Raw genomic sequence first — 17,352 nt, 5'->3', positions numbered from 1 at the left:
ATTCTCTATTTTGGGCATTTAATGAGTGCTTGACATTCATTTTATGTGTGCGGTGAAATGATATAATGAGACCAGTCTGTGGGAGGCTGGGCATTCCATTTCCTTCAGTCTCACTGTCAGACCCTTCAAATGAATGCTGTCACTATATAGAAAGTATTTAACAGACCTTGGTTCTGGTTAATGTTCAAAGAATAATACCTGAAAATGAAACACTATTTCACTTCCATGCGATGATGCCTGTAGGTTAAATCAAAAAGCCTGTGGCCTTCCTTGGTTGCTTTCCATTCAAATTAATGTAGTGACAATTTTTTAAGATTTGGTTTATCCCAGAAGGAAAATGCCCGATCTTAGTAAATCTCACCTCACCTGTTTCTTACACTGAAAGATAACTTTGTCAGAAAGCTACTATTTGATGGAAGCACTCAGCAGGTTCTGATGAAAGGTCATCTCCCTGGAATACTGAACTGGATTTTCACAAAGTCATTGGGATTCTGTGACAGGCAGACCACCATTTCCCAAACTCTTGCACTCATTTCCAACAAAGGGGGCAGGGTATGTCTCACACATGAGGGAACTCCAGCTCAGCTGGGCAATTTGAACTCAGTGCTGAGTGCAGACAAACCGCATTTTCATTGGAGAAAGGGCCTTATCCCACAGTGTGTGTTATAAATCTTTAGAAAAGTAATAAAGTCTGTAGAACTGTTGAGCTGTCACGTTATTATGACTAGCCATTTAAATGGTGAAAGAAACTGCCTGCCTGTGTCTGTGAGAGTTGAAAAAAAAACAATCTAGTAGTTTCATAAGCTGGTTGTTATCATAATCATTAAATCATAATCATGCTATCATTAAAGCACTATTAATGACTGGCTGCTTTCTGAAACCTACCATTATCACAGTGGGGGAGAGGGGGGCGTGGAGGGGAGGTGAGGGTGGATTGCAAGTTCACTGTCTGGTTGACAGTTCAATTAAGTTCTTTTTTTAAAAAAAATTTAAATAAATTAATTTTCCACTTAAGAGGCAATTTAGCGTGGCCAATCCACGCTTATATGAATGCGCTTTTATGAATGAGATTTTGCATAGTGGAGTCTGCAATAGATACTTTGGATTTTGCCTTAGTCATCACAGTGTGACTTCTGAGCCTGCCCCTGGTAGATGCAGGGTGAATTGACACTAAGTTGGCATAATGCAGTACTGTCGGAGATGCCATTGTTTGATTGAAATGTTAAATGAGGGTCTCTTTGCTCTGTCAATTGGATGCAAATGACCCCATGTTACTCTTCAAAGAAAAGAAGGCAAATTCTCCCCGGTCTCCTGGTCAATAATATCCCTCAATCAACATTACCAAAACATTTTTATGATATTGCTATATGCGGGATGCCTGCCGTGCACAAATAGTTTGCTGCATTTTCTATATTACAACAGTGACTACATTTCAAAATGAAGCTATTTAATTGGCTGTAAGGTGCCTATCTGATGTGAATGCAATTCTTTCTTTCTGGCATATGCTTCACCAGGCCGACTGTATCACCCCTAGCCACAGGTCAATTAACTCTACATAACTTGGTGAACACATCTGGATATTGGGATGTGTAATTTGTACCAGTTGAAGCATCAGGGTAGCTAACTACTCATTGACCTGGCAAGGATTTCAAGGCATTAACATGTACATTCTGCTCAAAAAAGCAAACATGAGCAGTTACAAATCTTAATGTGCGCTGAGATTTGAGTTACAGAAAATGCCAGTAATTCATAAGCAGATATTCACCAACATCACGGAAATACTTCTTGAAAAATGTTGATGAGCAGAGAAACCTTTGTGTCCATATACACAAATCCTTAGGGGTTTCATTGCAAGTTGATTGGGTGATTTAAATGCATATGAGCTGCTTTGGTGTATAAATAGAGGCAGATACTATAAAAGCCAAAAGGTCACACTAGAACTTTTCTAAATCACTGGTTAGGCATCAGCTAGAATATTGTGGACAATTCTGAGCACTACACTTCAGGACAGGTGGAACGGATTGAGGAAGGGTGTTGAGGAGGTTTTCTAGGGCATTAACAGAGATATGGGGCTTCGGTTATCAAGCGAGATGGGAAATATTAGGACTGTTATCCTTGGAACACTAACAGTTAAGAGATGACCTGGTAGAGGTTTTCGAGATGATGAGAAGTTTCGATGAAGTAAAAAGAAAAACAATTCCCTCAAACTTGAGGTTGAAGATTTTAAGTAGTTTTAAAACATTTAGAGGGTGAGATGAGACCGTTTTACCCTTCTCTGGTCAAGAGAGACGCGTGTGTCTGGAATGCTCTACCTGAAAAACATGGCAGAGTTTTAAAAAGGGAGTTGGTACTCAAGGTGAATGACTTCCAGGAGTTATGGTGGAAAAAAATGAGACGTGGGACTCAGTGTCATTGCTTTCAAAGGGCAAACACAGGCAAGGTAGGTCCGTCCTCTTGGGAGGTAAGTTTTTATGATTCTAGGGATCCTTGATAGTTAACTATGAATAGGAACCCCTCAGTAGAAAGTGGAGAATCAACACAGTGGTTAGCACTGCTGCCTCACAGCACCAGGGACCCGGGTTCAATTCTGGCCTTGGGTGACTGGGTGGAATTTGCACTTCCTCCCCGTGTCTGTGTAGGTTTCCTCGGGGTACTCCGGTTTCCTCCCACAATCCAAAGATGTGCAGGGTAGGTGGATTGGCTGTGCTAAATTGCCCCTTAGTATCCAAAGATGTGCTAGTTAGGTGGGGTTATGGGGATAGGGCGGGAGAGTGGGCCTAGGTAGGGTGCGCTTTCGCAGTGTTGGTTCAGACTCGATGGGCTGAATGGCCTCCTTCTGCACTGTAGAGCACCTATGAGATACTCATCTATGATATGTGCATGGTCAGTAATTGTTTAACTTGACCTGTATCTCTCTACGATCATTTATGCTGTGGCCACTAGAGGGAGATGAAACGATACAAATTAATGAGTGATTGCTCAATTTGAGCCTTCAGCCTTCACGGGCATGCTGCACTGCTGTATCCCCACATTTGGCCCACAAATACATCAAATGCAGCTTCCCCAAAGGGAGATTAGTATTTCAACTCTTTAAAAAATCCTAAAGAAACTTAAAGTAAACCTTGTCCCAAGAAGGGCAGTGTGGGATAATGTCAATTCAGACTCTTGGGGTAAAAGTCTTTCTTTTCTGATGTCAAACCCACGTGTAAATCAGTTTGGGCAGTTTTCAACAAGCTTCTAGGGGGCATAAGCTCCCCGCACAAAACTCCCCCTAACCAGCAGTCTCACTCAGTAAGAAAATATGTTAACTTATGCAGCTTGGGTAGAATTGTTCTGAAGAGGTGTGTGACCGAGACACCATTCTGACAACATAAAGCATTTACTCTGCATAAAACCATTCTGTATCTGATTGTAGAGGATGTCAAGCCCACTTCTAGCCTACTACTGACACTGAATTGGTGAAATGATTGCAGATATCAGAATCAGCTCTCAATGGAACTGCAAAATGATGTAATCCGTCATGTACCTGCTTCAATCCAGTTCAAGAGGTCGCTCCAGCCTAAGTTCAGGGGTGACTCCAATGTTGATCCAGAACATTGCAATGCAGAAAATGCCACAAAACAGGTCTGGCATCTTTTGTCATTGATCCATATCCCCCCCCCTCCTATTAAAAGCGGTTCATTGCTCTGCTTATGGTTTTAATATACAATAACTGGCATTCAAGAACAAAATAACTCTCATGAATATACACTGTATTAAGGCTAAGTTCATATGACACAAGACAATAAGAACTTCCGACAGTGTCAGTGTTAAATTGACTCAGATTGCACTCTTTAAGGTCTGTAGTGTTGGACTTGGTCCCATTTTACTCAGCAAGCCTCTCTTTAATTCACCAATTAAAAAATTCAGGGTGGTCCCAAACCATTCCATCTTGCAAAGAAGATAACAGTGAAAAAGTCCAAAAAGGTGGTGGCTCAGGAAGAAAAACAGAGTTCAGTTCAGATTCACTGTCTAAAAGGCTCTGGGACTCATTAAGCCATTTGTAATCTGGTTGTTGGATAGCCAATGTGGCACGTTTGTGAGTAAGTTGAGATTTTGTCTCACTAACCAAATGGAAGATACGATCAAGCTTCTCCACATTGTCTGGTACAGATTGCAGGATTGTATCTTTGCTGAATTCTGCCGAATTTAATATAAGTCTGCTGCAACTGATGTGAACTCGACATTGAAGTGTTAGTAGCCGGCAGATTCTCCTTGTTTCCTGGTGTCTGACACTGCTTCAATGCAGCCATGATCTTTAAATATTCCTTGAGCATTAGATTGTAACTGAATAGTCTCACCGATCTGATGACGTTTCCCCTTCATTGCCTCCTCAACCTCCTGTCCAGAGAAATATCATACATTTATAATAGTTAAAAAGCTTGTGGTCAAATTTGCTGTTCACTTGCTCAAAGTGAAAAGTTTTACAGCCAGGAGTACATCTGGGGAAACAGCGTACATAGAGAGCATGGGGCTGTTTTCAGCTGACATTGTGTGACAGAACATAACTGTGGGGGCAATAACGGGTGGGGAAGGGCACAGTGTGGTAGTGTGGGTTAAAATACAATATTTTGGGGATCACAGACTGCAGGGCTTGGGGAACTGGGAATCACATGAGACAACCCTCTGTTCTGGACTTCTGGACCCAGGATTGAGGAAATACCCTCCCCAGATAAAGTGGGAACCATGCCATCCAGTATCCCACCAATCAGTGAAGAACCTGAAACTCGGTCCTCAGAGTCAGCCAAGATGATGTTCCGTTTCATAGGACAGAAGCACGAGCCAGGCCTCCGGCCTAGTTCTTCATAGGCTGAATAAAAGAGTATGTGGAAGGTTGAACCAGAATGACAATCGTGGCACTAAACCTGCAGACCATCTGTGGAGGCATATAATAGGGCTGAAACCTGGAGAGAATGGCACAATCAAAACAATCTACTGGAAAATATCAGGTGCCCAGGGTGGCGCAGTGGTTAGCACTGCTGCCTCACGGCGCTGAGGACCCGGGTTCAATCCCAGCACTGGGTCACTGCCGTGTGGAGTTTGCACATTCTCCCTGTGTCTGCGTGGGTCTCATCCCCGCAACCCAAAGATGTGCAGGCTAGGTGGATTGGCTACGCTAAACTGCCCCTTAATTGGGGAAAAATAATTGGATACTCTAAATTTAAAACAAAGAAAATATCATGTGCCCACATTATTGGTAGTGAGGAAATTTGAGGTCACTAAATATGCTAGTTCTAAACTGTAAATAGATGGCATGGTGCTCAAGTCCCAGTGGCACAGTGGTTAGCACTAGTGTGGTGAATGTATAGTGCTAATAATTCACCAGTGCATTTGAATCATGTTCTGCTGTTGTGTTATGTTGTTGACCCTGTGGACTCCACCTGTGGGCCATTGTGTGGCTTCACCCATAGGGGGATACGTTGGGGCATGTATGGGCTCTGCCCATGGCTCCTTCCCTTAAGAGGAAGTATAAAGAGCAGCTGACCTGCAGGCAGTTCCCAGTATTGAACCAGTCGCAGGCAGGCACTGTTCTAAGCTGATTAAAACCACGGTTTACTTCTCCTCGTGTCTTTGAGTGAATTGATGGTCGCATCAATTAGCACTGCTGCCTCACAGCACCAGGGACCCAGGTTCAATTCCGAGCTTGGGTAACTGTGTGGAGTTTGCACTTTCCCCGTGTCTGCCTGGACTTCCTCCGGGTGCTCGGGTTTCCTCCCAGAGTCCAGGGATGTACAGGTTAGGTGGGGTTATTCTATGAACTTGACTCCTACTGTTTAATCAATTTGCCGCACCTCAAGTTCCACACTCCAAGGGTCAGGTTTTATTTGGTGCTCTTGATAGCAGGGGACTGTCATCTGGAATTGTAGCATTTGTTTTTCCAACTGAATATCTTGCTAGACCACTTCAGAAGGCCAGATGAATGAAGCATGTAGTCTGACATGGAGGCTGCATTGGGTGGAGAGTGTTTAACTCTGGACCCTTCCCCTGACGGACATTAGGGAACCATTTTGGTTTCTTGGGCAATCTGGCAGGTTTCACGGGGCACTCTTTCCAGTGTCACCCTACATATTCCAGAATTTATGAACATACACATGAAACATGCATATGTACATAAGAAGCAAGAGTAGGTCATTTGCCCCTCAAGCCTGTTCGGCCATTCAACAAGATCATGGCTGAGCTGATTGAGCCCTCAACTCTAATCTCCAGCCTCCCACCTTAACCTTGGACTCCTGTGTAAGTCAAGAATTTATCCAACTCAGCCTTAAAAGTATTTAACCACCCTGCCTTTGTTGCTCTCTGGGAAGAAAAATTCCACAGACTAACTGTCCTCAGAGAAAGATTCTCCTCATCTCCCTCATTTTTTAAACTGTGTCCCCTCATTCTAGACTCTCTCACAAAGGGAAACCTCCTATGAAATCAAAGATAAGTTACAGCACCGAAGGAGGCCATTCAGCCTATCTTGTGCATGCCTGACCGAGAACAGCCAGGTGCTTTTACTAATCCCAGCTTCCTGCACCTGGTACATGGCCCTGCATCTTACAGCATCTAAGGTGAAGATCCAGATACCTTTTAAAAGAGTTTGGGGTCTCTGCCTCCACCACCAACTTGAGTAGCGAATTCCAGACTCCCACTACCCCTCTGCGTAAAAACGATTTTCCTCATGTCCCCTCTACACCTTCTGCCGCTTATCCTAAATCTATGTCCCCTGGTTCTAGAATTCTCCACCAAGGGAAACAATTTTATCCTGTCCACTCCATTTCTTCACCTCAGAATTTTGTACACCTCAATTAATTCATCCCTCGGCCTTCTTTGTTCCAAGGAAAATAACCCCAACCTATCCAATCTCTCCTTCGTGATTACACTTTTCTAGCCCTGGCAACATTCTTGTAAACCTCTTCTACACTCTCTCCAGAGCAATAACGTCCTTCCTGTAATGTGGCGACCAGAACTGCACACAATACTCCAGCTGTGGCCTCACCAATGTTTTATACAATTCCAACATTATATCCTTACTTTTATATTCCATACCTCTGCCAATGAAGGGGAGCATTCCATATGCTTTCTTTACAACTTTGTCCACTTGAACTGCTGCCTTTAGAGACCTGTGTGCTTGTACGCCAGGATCTCTCACTTCATCTACCCCCTTAATATATTCCCATTTATTGTGTACTCCCTAAATGCATGGCCTCACACTTCTCGGTGTTAAATTCCATCTGCCACTTTATCGCCCACTCCACCAACCCATCTATATAATATTGGAGATTATAGCTATCCTCTACACTGTCCACCACTGAGCTAATCTTTAAGTCTTCTGCAAATTTCTCACTTGTGCCCCCCACGTTCACGTCCAAATCGTTAATATATAACACAAACAGTAAGGGTGCCAAGACCGAGCCCTGTGGAACACCACTTGAAATAACTTTCCTTTTGCAAGGGCAGCCATTGGCCATTACCCTTTGTTTCCTGTTATCAAAGTAACTTTTTATCCAGTTTGCCACATTGCCCTGTATCCCATGGGCTTTTACTTTTTTGACCAATCTGCCATGTGGGACCTTGTCAAAGGCCTTGCTAAAATCCATATACACAACATCCACTGCACTTCATCAAACCTTCTTGGCACTTCCTCAAAGAATTTGATCAAATTTGTGAGGCGAGACCTTCCTTTAACACATCCCATGCTGACCATCCCTGACTAGTCCATGCCTCTCCATGTGACAGTTAATCCTCTCGGGATTGATTACTAATTAGCCCACCACTAACTGGCCTATAGTTGTTTGACATTTCCTTCGATCCCTTTTTGAACAATGGAAACACGTTTGCATTTCTCCAGTTTTCCAGTACCTGCCCTGTATCTAGTGAGGATTGGAAAATCATCCTCAGAGCATCTGCTATCTCCACCCTGACCTCCTTCTGTAGCCTCGCAAACAATCTATCTGGCCCTGGTGACTTTCAAGGATTCCAACCCTTTGAGTACTTCCTCTCTTTATGATTATCCCACTGTTCCTACTGGACTATTATATCTGCATCATCCATTTCCTTTGTGAACACGGAGACAAAATGTTCATTAAAAACCCTTCCCACAGCCTCTGCATCTACACACAAGCTCCCATTTTCACCTCTGGTAGGTCCTACTTTTTCCTTAACTAACATAGAACATACAGTGCTGAAGGAGGCCATTCGGCCCATTGAATCTGCACCGACCCACTTAAGCCCTCACTTCCACCCTATCCCCGTAACCCAATAATGCCTCCTCACCTTTTTGGACACTAAGGGGCAATTTAGCATGTCCAATCCACCTAACCAGCACGTCTTTGGACTGTGGGAGGAAACCGGAGGACCCGGAGGAAACCCACGCACACCCGGGGAGAACGCGCAAACTCCGCACAGACAGTGACCCAGCGGGGAATTGAACCTGGGACCCTGGCGCTTTGAAGCCACAGTGCTAGCCACTTGTGTTACCATGTTGCCCACCTTTTACTGTTAATATATTGGTAAAATATCTTTGGGTTTTCTTTAACTTTACTTGCTCATTTTTTTTCATGCCCGGGGGGGGGAGGGCTCCCCACTGGTTTTCCACTGATTTACCCTCTAGCAGTGCTGACTAATCTGCTTCAGCCAAATTCCTTCTTCAAAATTTGCCTTCCCCCAGTTCAAAATTTTTACTCCAGTTTTAACTCTGCCCTTTTCCATAGTGATCCTGAATCTAACTGAATTGTGATCACTATCCCCAATATGGCCACCAACTGTCACTTCACCCACTTTTGCTTTTCTTCATTCCCCAAGTCTAGGTCTAGCATTACATCTCCTATTCTTGGGTTTAGAACAAAGAACAAAGAAAAGTACAGCACAGGAACAGGCCCTTCGGCCCTCCAAGCCTTTGCCGATCATGATGCCCTAACTAAAACAAAAACCTTGCGCCCTTACTCGGTCCATACCCCTTTATTTCCTCCCTATTCATGTATCCATCCTGACGCCTCTTAAATGTTGGTAATGTGCCTGCTTCCACCGCATCCTCTGGCAGCGTGTTCCAGGCTCCCACCACTCTCTGTATGAAAAACTTACCCCGCACATCTCCCTTAAACTTTCTCCCTCTCACCTTGAACCTGTGCCCCCTTGTAAGTGACACGTCCACCCTTGGAAAAAGCCTGACTATCCACCCTGTCTATGCCTCTCAAAATTTAGTAGGCCTCTATCAGGTCTCCCCTCAGCTTCCATCTTTCCAGTGAAAACAATCCTAGTTTATTCAACCTCTCCTCACAGCCAACTCCCTCGAGACCAGGCAACATCCTGGTGAACCTTCTTTGCACTCTCTTCGAAACTTCCACGTCCTTCTGATATTGTGGTGACCAGAACTGCACGCAATGCGCCAAATACAGCCGAACCAAGGTTTTATACAGCTGCAACATGATTTCCCAACTCCTGTACTCAATGCCCCAGCTGATGATGGCAGGCATGCCAGTTGTCTTCTTAATCACCTTGGCCACCTGCGTTGCCACATTTAGGGAACTGTGGACCTGCACATCCTGATCCCTCTGTATGCTAATGTTCTTAAGGGTTCTGTCACTTAGAATATAATTCATATCTAGATTTGCATCACCTCACATTTGTCCGGATTAAACTCCATCTGCCATTGGAGTCTCCAATCTATCTATATCCTCTTGTACCTTTTGACAATCCTCGGCACCATCAGCAACTCCGACAATCTTTATGTCATCCGCAAAAATACTAATCAGACCACCTACATTTTCTTCCAGATTATTTATATATACTACAAACAACAGAGGTCCCAGCACTAATCCCTGTGGAACACCACTGGGTACAGATCTCCATTCGGAAAAACACCCTTCTACCACTACTCTGCCTTCTATAACCAAGCCAGTTCTGTATCCATCAGCCAGCCCACCCTGAATCCCATGTAATTTTAGTTTTTGTACCAGTCTGCCATGTGGGACCTTGTCAAACGCCTTACTAAAGTCCATATGAAGTACATCCACAACCCTTCCCTCATCAATTTTCTTTGTCACCTCTTCAAAGAACTCAATCAAGTTGGTGTGTTTGTCACTAATTGGTTGAATTTATTTCCTGGACACACTGCACAAATTTTACTCCCTCAGTTCCTCTTATATTGTTTGAATCCTAGTTGATATTGGGATAGTTAAAGTCTCCTATTATTATTGTTCTTAGAGGCAGAAATATCCCTCGATATTTGGCATTTTATCTCCCTTTCACTATTTGGAGTGTGTAGTATACTCCCAGTAGTGTGACTGCCCCTTTTTTATTTCTAAGCTCAACTAATAAAGCCTCATTTGTTGACCCGTTTAGTATATCATCCCATCTCACAGCTAGAATTGATTCTTTAATCATTAGTGCTATTCCCCCTCCTTTATCCGAAATTAAGATTCCATAACCAGGGATATTGAGCGGCCAATTTTGCCCATCCTTTACCCAAGTTTCCGTTCTAGCAATGATATCCTGCTCCCATGTGTCTACCTGTGTCCTCAACTAACCTACCTTGTTTATAATACTTCTTGCATTGAAGCATAAACAGTTCAACCCCACCATCTGCCCTTGCTGTACACTTTTTAAACTTTGCTTCTCCTGTAATTCCAGGTCTATCACTACATCTTCTACATCACTAGCTAATATTCTACCTCCATTTTACTGATCTGAATCTGACCTATTTGATCCTACTCCTGGGATCCCAACCCCTGCCACTCGTTTAAATACTCACCAACAGAACTGGCCAAAGCTCTCACAAGGAGATTGATCCCAGTTCTGCCTGGGTGCAACGCATCCAGTTTGTACAGGTCCCACCTTTGCCAGAACCTGTCCCAATGCCTCAAGAATCTGAATCACTGCCAAATACACCATTTCTCCAGCCATGCATTAATCTGGTCTATCCGCTTATTCCTGCTCTCTCTAATGCATGGGACTGGGAGTAATCCTGAGATTACTACATTTGACATCCTGCATTTTGGTTTATCTTCCTGTACTCGGCTTGCAGATCCTCATCCTTTAGTTTATCTGTGTCGTTGGTTCCAATGTGCACCACAACCACTGGTTGTTCACCTTCCCTCCCCAGAATGAGGGGTACAGTCAACAGGAAGCACTGCTTTGCACAGCGGCAGGGACCCGGGTTCAATTCCGGCCTTGGGTCACTGACTGTGCGGAGTCTGCACGTCCTCCCCGTGTCGGCGTGGGTTTCCTCCCGGGTGCTCCGGTTTCCTCCCACAGTCCAAAGCTCTGCAGGTTAGGTGGATTGGCCATGATAAATTGCCCTTAGTGTCCAAAGAGGTTAGGTGGGGTTACTGGGTTATGGCATGGGGTGGAGGTGTGGGCTTGGGTAGGGTGTTCTTTCCAAGGGCCGGTGTAGACTCGAAGGGCCGAATGGCCTCCTTCTACATTGTAAATTCTATGAGTCTATGAGGATGATAGCCTTCACCAAGGCAGTAAATCTGGATGGAAAGTCCCATTTTTAGATAATATTTAATAATACTAAGAGGAAATATTTCACTGATTTCTTTCATCAAGACCACCATAGGCAAAGATTATGGTACAAAATATTATGAAACTCAGAAATGATATCCTTTGAAACCTGGAACTTACCTTATCAAATCCATTTTCCAAATGCACAATATTATTTGAATTTACATAAAGTCTTTCCTTTTTAATCGCGTCAGTCATGTTGAGTCCAAACCACAATTTGTTCATAATGACCTGAGTCCAAAAAGGAAAGAGGTTAGTGTGGTGATATGCATATACACAGTAATGTATGTAGTTATCTACTAATGTACATAGTTATCTTTCCGACCTCCGACCAGCAGGTGGTGATATAGATCCACCATGTGGCTCCAGAGATCCTGCAGTTGGTAGTAAGTCGTACTGGAGGACAGTCGCATTAGAAGTAGCTCGAGGGGAATTCACTTGTTCACTACCGTTTATATTATAGTTCATTAGTTATCTTTCCACGTGTTCATTTTGTTAATAAACTATCATCACTGGTCAAAGAACTAGGGACGGGATTCTCCACTCCCGCTCCGAAATGCCCACGCCGTTGTGAACACCGTCGAGGTTCACGACGGCGCAAAATGGCCCCGATCCCGAACGATTCAGGCCCCGACAATGGGCTAGGATCGGGGCCGCGTCATCTACATGCGCCAGGCCTTGTTGCCGCGTAAAGGCGGCACCGCATAGCTGACGCGGCCGGCGCCGCATACCTGCCATCACCCGCGCATGCGCGGGTTGGCCGGCGCCAACCCGCGCATGCGTGGTTGCCGTCCTCTCTAAGTCCGCCCCGCAAGAAGATGGCGGACGGATCTTGCGGGGCCGTGGAAGGAAGGAGGTCCTCCTTCAGAGAGGACGGCCCGATGATCGGTGGGCACCGATCGCGGGCCACCCCACATTTGAGGTACCCCCCGGTGCATGATTCCCCCTCGCCCCCCCGCAGGCCGCCCCCCCCAGCGTTCGCGCGCTGTTCCCGACGGCAGTGACCTGGGGAGTCATTCTCCCACCCCCCAGAGGGTCGGAGAATGGCCGTTGGCCGCCGTGAATCCCGCCCCCGCCAGTTGCCGAAGTCTCCGAAGGGAGAAAAGTCGGCGGGGCGTTAATGGCGCAGCTGCCGTCAGAGAATGGCACGCGTCTGCGCAAGGCAGCCGATTTTCGACCTTCCGGATGGGCCGAAGTCCCGTCGACGTGATGACTGTTCACGTCGACGTAAATCAAACCTCCTTTTCATCGGCGTGACCCTGTGCTCCAGGGTCACGCCGACCAGCGTGGAGGTGAATGACGGCCTGGGGGGTTGGCTCTGGGCAGGCGATGGCGTGGCCGCAGTCTGAATGTGTGGGGAGAGGTGTGTCTCGGGTTGTGTGTGTGTGTGTGCGGCCGGGGGGGGGGTGGTTAGAGTGGGCTGGGCTCCGGGGGAGTGACGGGAGGGGGGTCCGTGCCGGGGAGGAGGATGGGGGGTCCGTGCCGGGGAGGGGGATGGGGGGGGTCCGTGCCGGGGAGGGGGATGGGGGGTCCGTGCCGGGGAGGAGGTTGGGGGGGTCCGTGCCGGGGAGGGGAATGGGGGTAGTCCGTGCCGGGGAGGAGGTTAGGGGGGTCCGTGCTGGGGAGGAGGATGGGGGATCCGTGCCGGGGAGGAGGTTGGGGGGGTCCGTGCCGGGGAGGGGGGTGGGGGGTCCGTGCCGGGGAGGGGGATGGGGGGTCCGTGCCGGGGTGGGGGATGGGGGGTCCGTGCCGGGGAGGAGGTTGGGGGGGTCCGTGCCGGGGAGGAGGTTGGGGTCCGTGCCGGGGAGGAGGTTGGGGGGGTCCGTGCTGGGGAGGGGGATGGGGGGTCCGTGCGTGGGAGGAGGTTGGGGTCCGTGCCGGGGAGGAGGTTGGAGGGGTCCGTGCCGGGGAGGGGGATGGGGGGTCCGTGCCGGGGAGGAGGTTGGGGTCCGTGCCGGGGAGGAGGTTGGGGGGGTCCGTGCCGGGGAGGGGGATGGGGGGTCCGTGCCTGGGAGGAGGATGCGAGGGCAAGTGAGTTGGTCCACCTGGCCAGGTGCCAGCCTCCAACAGTTGGACCCATGCGGTCCATGCCACCTGGCTGGGGGGAGGAGGGGATATGGGCAATGATGACATGTCGTTGTTCCCCTCCCCCCCACCAGGCCGTCATATTTTCCGATCATCCAGCGATGTTGGCCGCCGTGGCGGCAGCCGCTAATGTCTATGTTGCCCTGGATGAGGAGGAGGAGGAGGAGCGTGCCAGAGAGGCGGCGCAGGCTGCCGCAGAGGGACAGGCGGCAGCCGCCCAGGCTGGAGGGACACCTGACCGACAGGACGAGGAGGGGGAGGAGGACGTCGCGGCCCCACGGCAACGGAGGCACCCGAGGGCGCCCCGTGTGTACCGGCCCCGGCAGTCATACCAGGACCTCACGGACCGGGAATGCAGGAGGAGACTCCGGATGAGGCGGGAAACCGTGGCACACATCTGCCACCTGCTGGCACACCTGTCACCGCGTGGCACTGGCGGGGGATACCCTCTCCCCGTGTCCGTCAAGGTTACGGTGGCCCTGAACTTTTATGCAACGGGGTCATTCCAGGCACCGAGTGGGGACCTGTCCGGCATATCGCAGACATCGGTGCATCCGGGCAGTGACAGATGCCCTATATGCCATGGCGCACCACTACATCCGCTTCCCTGTGGACCGGGCCAGCCAAGATGCCCGGGCCGTGGGCTTCTCTGCCGTGGCCGGGTTCCCCATGGTCCAGGGCGCGATTGATGGGATGCACGTCGCCGTGCGGCCACCTGCAGATAACAGGGCCGTGTTCACCAATAGGAAGGGGACCTATTCGATGAACATACAGGTGGTCTGCGACCACCGCATGATGATCCTGCAAGTCTGCGCCCGTTACCCAGGCAGTGTACACGACTCATACGTGTTGTCGCAGTCATCCATCCCCAGCATGTACGAGGGACGCCATCCCCGGCTGAGGGGCTGGTTCTTGGGCGACAGGGGCTACCCATTGCGATCGTGGCTGATGACGCCTATACGGAGGCCACGCAATGAGGCGGAGAACCGCTACAATGATGCCCATGTAGCGACAAGGGGAGTGATAGAGAGGTGCTTTGGCGTGCTGAAGATGCGTTTCAGGTGCCTGGACCTCTCTGGGGGCGCCCTCCAGTATCCATCAGATAGGGTCGGCCGCATCATTGTGGTGTGCTGCGTCCTGCACAACATAGCCCAGCAGAGGGGCGATGTGCCGCAGGCAGAGGAGGGCGGAGTGGAGGAGCAGCAGGAAGAGGCGCAGTCCTCCCCAGATGAGGGGGATGGGGGTAATGGTCAGGGTAGACGGGGTAGACACAGGCGGGTGGCTGTCCACCGTTACCGGCTGGCCCAGCGGGCACGGGACAGACTGATAGCCGCCCGCTTCACTGACTAGATGGGCGTGGGAATCGGGTAGTATGGCCACAGACCGCACACCATGGCAACAGCCGACCACCCACACCCCCCACCCATCCACCCACCCAGCACCCTCACCCCCCTCCCCAACCCCACCCACCCCACCCGCATGCAGACCACCCCCCGCATTGCCGATCCACCTGCGGCACAACGGGCCGGGCTCACACAGTTGCGGGTGGACACGTGTCTATTGCAGGCCATGGAGGATGATGACAACCCGCCCTGCGGTGAGCTCCTGGCTCTACATCGTTGGACTATGTCTGACCGATGGCCACAGTACCACCATCCACCCGGACCATCCCTGCATGCGGCTGTGACACTGCAGCGCACGGTCCCGTCCTCTGCCTGGGGGGATGTTGATGGCGGCCCAGGGGGAACGGGGCAGACTCACCTGGGGCTGAGGTAAGACCACCCCTCACACACACACTTGCGCTCAACGTACATGACACCCCCGCACGCTTTGGACAGAGCACAAAGGCAGCTTCTGTAGGTGTAACATTGATTTTAATAATCAAAGGAGTTCATGCACGTGCCCTAGCCCCTTAAACTCATCTGTGACCTGCACCCGTGCCAACTTACTCAGTGTCTAATTGTTTGGCCTTACGGGCCCTTTGACTACGTCTACGTGGTTCCCCAGACGGTACAGCAGAACTGGAGGTGGACTCCTGTGATTCCTGCCCTCTGACACTGGATCCCTTTGGCGGCCGTTTCCTGGGGCGTCCTGGCCTAGATGGGCCAGGCTGCGGCCCGGGCGACTGGGATGGCGATCTGCCAGCCTGTCCTGCCCGTTGCCCACCCGATGCACCTGGGACGGAAGGGGGGGGGGGGGAGTCCGAGGTGTCGCGGCGTCCCGGACCTCCCCTACAGGGGGACCCGGGACGGACCACACCACCTCCTCCTCCCTCGGGGTGCCCGATGGCCCCCAGGCCTCTACATGGGTGGTGGAGGCGAACGGACTGGCCATCCGACGCCCCCCCGGCATCTGCCGCTGCCAGTCCTGGAGGCCCGTGCTGGTATCGACAGGGGTCTGCAGGTTTGCAGCCATGGAGCCCAGGGGGTTGGCAAACCCTGTCTGTGACAGTGCGACGCCGGCTCGCACATGGCCACTGGCGCCGATGCCCTCAGCGATGGCCTGCAGAGACTGGGCCATGGCCTGCAGAGACTGGGCCATGGCCTGCAGAGACTGGGCCATGGCCTGCAGAGACTGGGCCATGGCCTGCAGAGACTGGGCTATGGCCTGCTGAGACTGGGCTATGGTGTTGAGCGCCTCTGCCATCTGGCGCTGGCACTGGCTCATGGCCTCCTGTGAGAGGGCAGCCATGTCCTGGGCCACAGGCGCCGCCTGCACGGAAAGCCCCAGGCCTCGCAAACCGTTCCCCATGTCTGACACCGTCGCACCCATTGCCTCCACCGCGGACGCCACCCGTGCGGTGTCGGCCTGGGTGGCACGTATGACCGGCACCACTTCCAGCTCCTGGACGCGGGTGGACTCCTCCACCTGCGACTGCAGCCACCGCAAGCCGGCCGTCACCCTCTTCGCTCGTCTCCGGGTCGGTGGTTGCATCGGATCTATGTGTGGGTGTGGTAACTCCAGGAACCCGGGATCCATCTGGGCGGCAGATGTTCGTTTGGGCTGGGCTGCTCTCCGACCGCCCGGCCCCTCTGCTGCTCCTACCTCCACCTGCTGTACCGGGACTGTGTTGTGCGCACCAGTGAGTGTACCAGACGCCTCATCACTAAAGTGCCCAACTGAGGTGAGTGTTTCTGCGATGGTGGAGGGTGTTGGTGACAGCAGTGGCGTTGTGTCGTGCTCTTCGTCCCACTCGGAGTCCATGGCACTTTGGGGTGGGGGTTCGTCTCCACCCATCCACTCTGTGTCACTGTCCGGTATTTCGTCTTCCTGGGTAGTGCTGTCCCGGGTAGGGGTGTCCTGGGCAGTGCTGTCCCGGGTAGTGGTGTCCCGGGTAGTGGTGTCCCGGGTAGTGGTGTCCTGGGTAGTGGTGTCCTGGGTAGTGGTGTCCTGGGTAGTGGTGTCCTGGGTAGTGGTGTCCTGGCTCGGATGTGACGGGGGCCTGTGGCTGCCCCCCTCGTTGCTGGGTGGTCGCTCCCGCACGTGACGGGGGTGTCGTCTCCCTGTTGCTCCAGGTCTCTCCGTCTCCCGTGGTGTGCGAGGAGCATCCTGCGGGCGTCGCATGCCAGAGGGTCCGGGTCTCTCTGTCTCCCGTGGCCTCCGAGGGGCATCCTGCGGGCGTCGCATGCTGGAGGGTCCGGGTCTCTCCGTCTCCCGTGGCCTCCGAGGGGCATCCTGCGGGCGGTCTGCATCTGCGGGGATGGGTGCCTGGACGTTTGGTCCTGCGATACACAATGAAGC

At 50.6% G+C, this 17,352-nt stretch overlaps 1 protein-coding gene across 1 annotated transcript in view; it reads right to left on the bottom strand.

Annotated features, from left to right (window-relative positions):
- Positions 1 to 985: 985 nt before the first annotated feature.
- LOC140410765 (glutathione hydrolase 5 proenzyme-like) overlaps positions 986 to 17,352 on the bottom strand; it is a 192,052-nt gene continuing 175,685 nt past the window's right edge. Inside the window, exons 11-12 of the mRNA XM_072499358.1 lie at positions 11,647 to 11,757; positions 986 to 4,380 (exon numbers count right to left, since the gene is read on the bottom strand). Coding sequence (XP_072355459.1) covers positions 4,234 to 4,380; positions 11,647 to 11,757 — 258 coding nt within the window. The 3' untranslated portion in view covers positions 986 to 4,233. The remainder of the gene's footprint in view (positions 4,381 to 11,646; positions 11,758 to 17,352) is intronic.

The sequence above is a fragment of the Scyliorhinus torazame genome, chromosome 1 (genome assembly GCF_047496885.1).
Source record: "Scyliorhinus torazame isolate Kashiwa2021f chromosome 1, sScyTor2.1, whole genome shotgun sequence".
NCBI classification, from domain to species: domain Eukaryota; kingdom Metazoa; phylum Chordata; class Chondrichthyes; order Carcharhiniformes; family Scyliorhinidae; genus Scyliorhinus; species Scyliorhinus torazame.
The sequence above is the reverse complement of the archived record's forward strand: the minus strand, read 5'-3'. Positions and strand labels throughout refer to the sequence as shown.